Source organism: Pongo pygmaeus, chromosome 15, assembly GCF_028885625.2.
Source record: "Pongo pygmaeus isolate AG05252 chromosome 15, NHGRI_mPonPyg2-v2.0_pri, whole genome shotgun sequence".
NCBI classification, from domain to species: domain Eukaryota; kingdom Metazoa; phylum Chordata; class Mammalia; order Primates; family Hominidae; genus Pongo; species Pongo pygmaeus.
In genome coordinates, this window is record NC_072388.2 from 48,572,597 (window position 1) to 48,577,598 (window position 5,002).

Sequence of the window (5,002 nt, forward strand, 5' to 3'; positions counted from 1 at the left end):
GTCGTGGAGAGAGCAGGCTGCCCGTGGGCCCCACCCTGTGGAGCCCCCCAGTAGATCTGCTCCCCTGGTTCGGGTGGGCAGGGGAGGGCAGAGCGCAGAAGAGAAAAGCAGGGAAGGAAACTCTAGAAGAGCCACAGGTGGGCGCGGGTCAGAGCCCGAGGTTCGAAGGCTCTGGGCCGGCCGGACCTGCGAGCCCTCCGAGGCCCCCGTAGCCCCGCCCCTCCGGCGCGTGGCGCCCATGACGCTAGGCGCGCGGGCCGCTTTCCTTACAGAGGTCGCTCTTGTCCGAACGGTCGGCCTCTACTGCGCCTGCGTGGTCGGGAGGGGAAGTGAGGCGGTTTCCTCGGCGCCTTTTCCGGCAGCGGCGGCGGCAGAACTGGGAGGAGGAGTTGGAGGCCGGAGGGAGCCCGCGCTCGGGGCGGCGGCTGGAGGTAACCCCCTGGGCCGAGCTGGAAAGGCGGGCCACCTCGGTCTTCGCTCCTCTGTGGAGCTCTGGCGGTAACTCCCTTCTCCCTCTGTGTTTCTCTGCAGGCAGCGCACCGAGTTCCCGCGAGGATCCCTGACCTGACGGGGCCCCGGAGCCGCGCTGCCTCTCGGGTGTCCTGGGTCGGTGGTGAGCCCAGTGCTCGCAGGCCGGCGGGCGGGCCGGAGAGCTGCAGTCTCCCTCGCGGTGAGAGGAAGGCGGAGGAGCGGGAACCGCGGCGGCGCTCGCGCGGCGCCTGCGGGGGGAAGGGCAGTTCCGGGCCGGGCCGCGCCTCAGCAGGGCGGCGGCTCCCGGCGCAGACTCAGGGCCCGGGTGGCGGCGGCGACTGGAGGAATCAAGTTGTGCGGTCGGTGATGCCCGAGTGAGCGGCGGGCCTGGGCTTCTGCCCTTAGGAGGCAACTCCCACGCAGGCCGCAAAGGCGCCCTCGCGGCCGGGAGGCTTCCTTTCGGTTTCGCGGCGGCGGCGGCGTTGTTGGCTGAGGGGACCCGGGACACCTGAATGCCCCCGGCCCCGGCTCCTCCGACGCGATGGGGAAGGTGCTATCCAAAATCTTCGGGAACAAGGAAATGCGGATCCTCATGTTGGGCCTGGACGCGGCCGGCAAGACAACAATCCTTTACAAGTTGAAGCTGGGCCAGTCGGTGACCACCATTCCCACTGTGGGTTTCAACGTGGAGACGGTGACTTACAAAAATGTCAAGTTCAACGTATGGGATGTGGGCGGCCAGGACAAGATCCGGCCGCTCTGGCGGCATTACTACACTGGGACGCAAGGTCTCATCTTCGTAGTGGACTGCGCCGACCGCGACCGCATCGATGAGGCTCGCCAGGAGCTGCACCGCATTATCAATGACCGGGAGATGAGGGACGCCATAATCCTCATCTTCGCCAACAAGCAGGACCTGCCCGATGCCATGAAACCCCACGAGATCCAGGAGAAACTGGGCCTGACCCGGATTCGGGACAGGAACTGGTATGTGCAGCCCTCCTGTGCCACCTCAGGGGACGGACTCTATGAGGGGCTCACATGGTTAACCTCTAACTACAAATCTTAATGAGCATTCTCCACCCATCCCCTGGAAGGAGAGAAATCAAAAACCCATTCATAGGATTATCGCCACCATCACCTCTTTCAATCGCCACTTTCTCTTCTTTTGAATTTGAACTCTGGAGTTACTGTTCTACAGTTTGGTGGGGAGGGGGCTTGGGGGTTTTCTCTTTTGTTTGTTTCCCTTTCTTTTTCCTTTTTTTTTTTTTGGCTTTGCGTTAGGATGCTCTGATCTGAGATTTGACATGAACACAAAGTTGCTAGACGCTCTTGTTGACTTCCAGCAGATGGGATGGGGGAAACACAGCAGTTCTTGGTAAAGTCCTTTGTAATAATAGTTTGATTTTTTTTATTTCGAGAGAATCTTTCATTTTCCTATGTATGCTTTTTTGCTTTTTTGCCCAGTTTCCTTATCACTTGCTGTAGATGGCTTATTTTGCATTCATGCAGACTATGTTGCAAGTCTGTTTCATCTAGTAAACTGAAAATTATTGCTTAATCAAACTGCCGTTTGTCTTTTATATTTAAGGCCTTCCCCCCCTCCTTCCCTATGAGTTCTAACTTAGTAATTTCAAATGTGACCTTTTATATCTAAGATCAGTATAGTAAACTTAGCCCACAGTGGCAAATAATGAGTAATATTGTAATATGTTCCAGTTGCACCTCAGTATGTTAAACAGGTAATGTAAGAAGTTCTCTGAAATGACAGCAAGTAAGTTCTGAAACATACATCATGCATGAGTAGGAATAAAACCCAAGTTCCCCATAACGTAGCTAATTTAACGCTGCATAAAAATACGAAAGTGTAACCCATGAAGGACACTTTTTCTTTCCACTGCAAAGTTAGCCACTTTGCTGTTTTTCCTCTTTTTTAAACTTTGAAAATAGACTCTTTCCAGAAATTGGAGCAATAATGGTGTTACCACACACAGATTAAATAATTTGTAGATATTTTAAGTGACTTTTGGGAAAAACTGGAATGAATACTTTTACCTTGTTTCAAACGCCTAAGACCAGTAATTTAAAAATTACTAAAAGGTTTACTTTGTTCATTAATAAAGCATTTAACAATTCAAATTATATGCACCTTTTACCTAGTTGAAAAAAATACACATTCCTGTTTTCACATTATAGCAACTGATTAAGCTGAAGCTATAAGTCATTTTTTATAGATGAGTGATCCGCATCTCCATCAATTAGAACACTGGAAAAGATGTTTTATAAAAGAGGTATTTAATTTTGTTTGTAGGATTAACTCATGCAAATAATAAAAAAGATATCCTGTTGGTTCAATAGTACACTGTCTCCTTTAAGGAAGGAAGCGTGATGAATGAATGATGTGTAGACTTGAGGGATGACTATTAAAGGGGACGTAGGATGAAGAGAAAGAACCTACAGATGACAATGAATGTAAACTTATTTTTTTTCATGTGTAAGCAGTGTGTTCGCTGGTGATATCCAGATCCTAACAAGATTACTTGGTTAGCTGGTTAGGACCAGTAACTGGATTGCGACCACTATGATAATATTTTGAACCAAATGTTAATGCTTGATGCAGAATTGTAAAGCAGCATCTGGTTCCTATATAGCCTTAAGGATTAATTTTAGTGATCCTCAAGGAATTAAATAGGGAATTTCAGAAATGTAGACTGCAAAGGCAGTATACAGGAAAAGGTGGAGTGGGTTTTGTTTATGAGGGTGTCTGAAAACTAAAATTGAGCGGGGTATCATGGTATAGTTGGACAGTATTGGTCCTTCACGCTTTGGCCATATTGTATAATGGAGCTTTTACCAAAGATGTATGAGAAGTGTAAGACTATAAAAAAAGAACTATTCAAAATAAAACTCTTGACAAACATTTTACTTAAAGCAGATGCAAAAGGGTATTCTCATGTAGGCTCCTGTTGGTGCAGAGGGATTTTTTGATTTCAAGATACAGCTAAAGTATGAAGTTCTCAGTTTCACTTTAGTAGAAAAAGCTCTAGAAATGAGGCTGATAAACACATCTAAGAACACTGGTTGCTTTCTAAAATTTCCAAAGCTCCACCATAAATGTAATTCTTAGTGTTTTAAATGATTGCATTTTAAAGTATATAAATATGGGTTATCCAATATCAATGCTATAGTAACATCCTGAAACAAAACAAGCACAAAGGTATAAATGCCTAAACTGGAGGAAACTTGAAACCCTCATGTTAAATCTTAAATGTAGTATTTCTAACTTGTGAAGACAGATTGGTAGGCGGCCATTTTTTTGTGTCTTAAAATAACTGGGGGCATAGTTAAAATTTTATACATCAAGTGATTGCTATTATTGAATGTTGCAGGTGAGATGTGGTTATTTTTAGTTTATTTGAAATGTTCGACTGGAAAGGGGGGAGGGGGAAGCAAATATTTGAAATTTGGAAAACCCTAAACCTTTTGGTAAGAAATTGTAATTTTCACTTAAAATTTTCTTTAAGGATATAAGAGGTTTATAATTGATGTAGTTAAATTGAACAATAACCATTGGTGACTGGAGCAGGTAATTATAGCCTGCAGAAAAAATTATAATCCAAGAATTTTAAAAATAAGATCCTGAAGTTGTTTAATTGCATCTGTTTCTGTATTTATGTGAATTTATAAACTGCAGTAAGTTTTGAATGAGGTTAATCTTGTTTAATATAAGTAAATGAGTCTGTAGACTGTGATCTCCCCAAACTAAAAAGTACAGTACTTGGAATTGTGTTCTTTATGGTTGTAGTGTTGGTAAAGCACTAATATGCAGAAAATAAAGGAATTACACAGTGCAGTTTCTCACGTTATGTTACTCGCTTGAACTAGATAAGTGGGACGTGTGGTGTGTCGGGCCATGTTATTCTCCAGGGTATATGGTAAAAAGTGACTTAATTTGGAAGTTGCCTGACTTTTGTAAGAAAAAAAAATCAATTTGGTTCTTGTAAATGCTGGCTATTTGAGGTAATTTGCCCTGTTTTAGTTCCACCAACTTAATCTGATTGTATGATAATTTAGAATACCACAGTTAAACGATTTTTAAAATTTGAGGTCCCATAGCAGTCTTTATTCTGTTTTTTTCCAAATTACAACCTTAGCATTTTTAGAAGTACAGAATTGTGTCTAAAGAATTGGCCTTAAGTCTTAAGTTCAGGTCTTAATTCTTTATAGACTTTTGGATTTCAAAGTTTCTTTTAGAGCTCAAATTGTTTGTCCTATTGAAATGGCAAAATTGTATTCATTAGGAAGTAAAATAGTATCATACAGGATAAGGTTGGAAGAAAGAAAAGTAAAAGATGAATAACTTGTTGGATAAAAGGGTTTGAAAGACATTCTTGTAAGCCTTTCCTCCTATATTAGCAATTTTTATAGTTTGAATTTAAAATGTCTTCATGTGATCTCTAGTATGATTTAACCCCATATTAATATTTATTAATATATTTAGTACTGTGGTTAAGATACTGTGACATAGTAT

At 43.7% G+C, this 5,002-nt stretch overlaps 1 protein-coding gene across 1 annotated transcript; it reads left to right on the forward strand.

The window, feature by feature from the left end:
• Positions 1-273: 273 nt before the first annotated feature.
• Positions 274-4,324, forward strand: ARF6 (ADP ribosylation factor 6). Its single transcript, XM_054447606.2, has 2 exons — positions 274-431; positions 532-4,324. The coding sequence occupies exon 2, from the start codon at positions 1,013-1,015 to the stop codon at positions 1,538-1,540; it is 528 nt and encodes a 175-aa protein (XP_054303581.1). The 5' UTR covers positions 274-431; positions 532-1,012; the 3' UTR covers positions 1,541-4,324.
• The last annotated feature ends 678 nt before the right edge of the window (positions 4,325-5,002 follow it).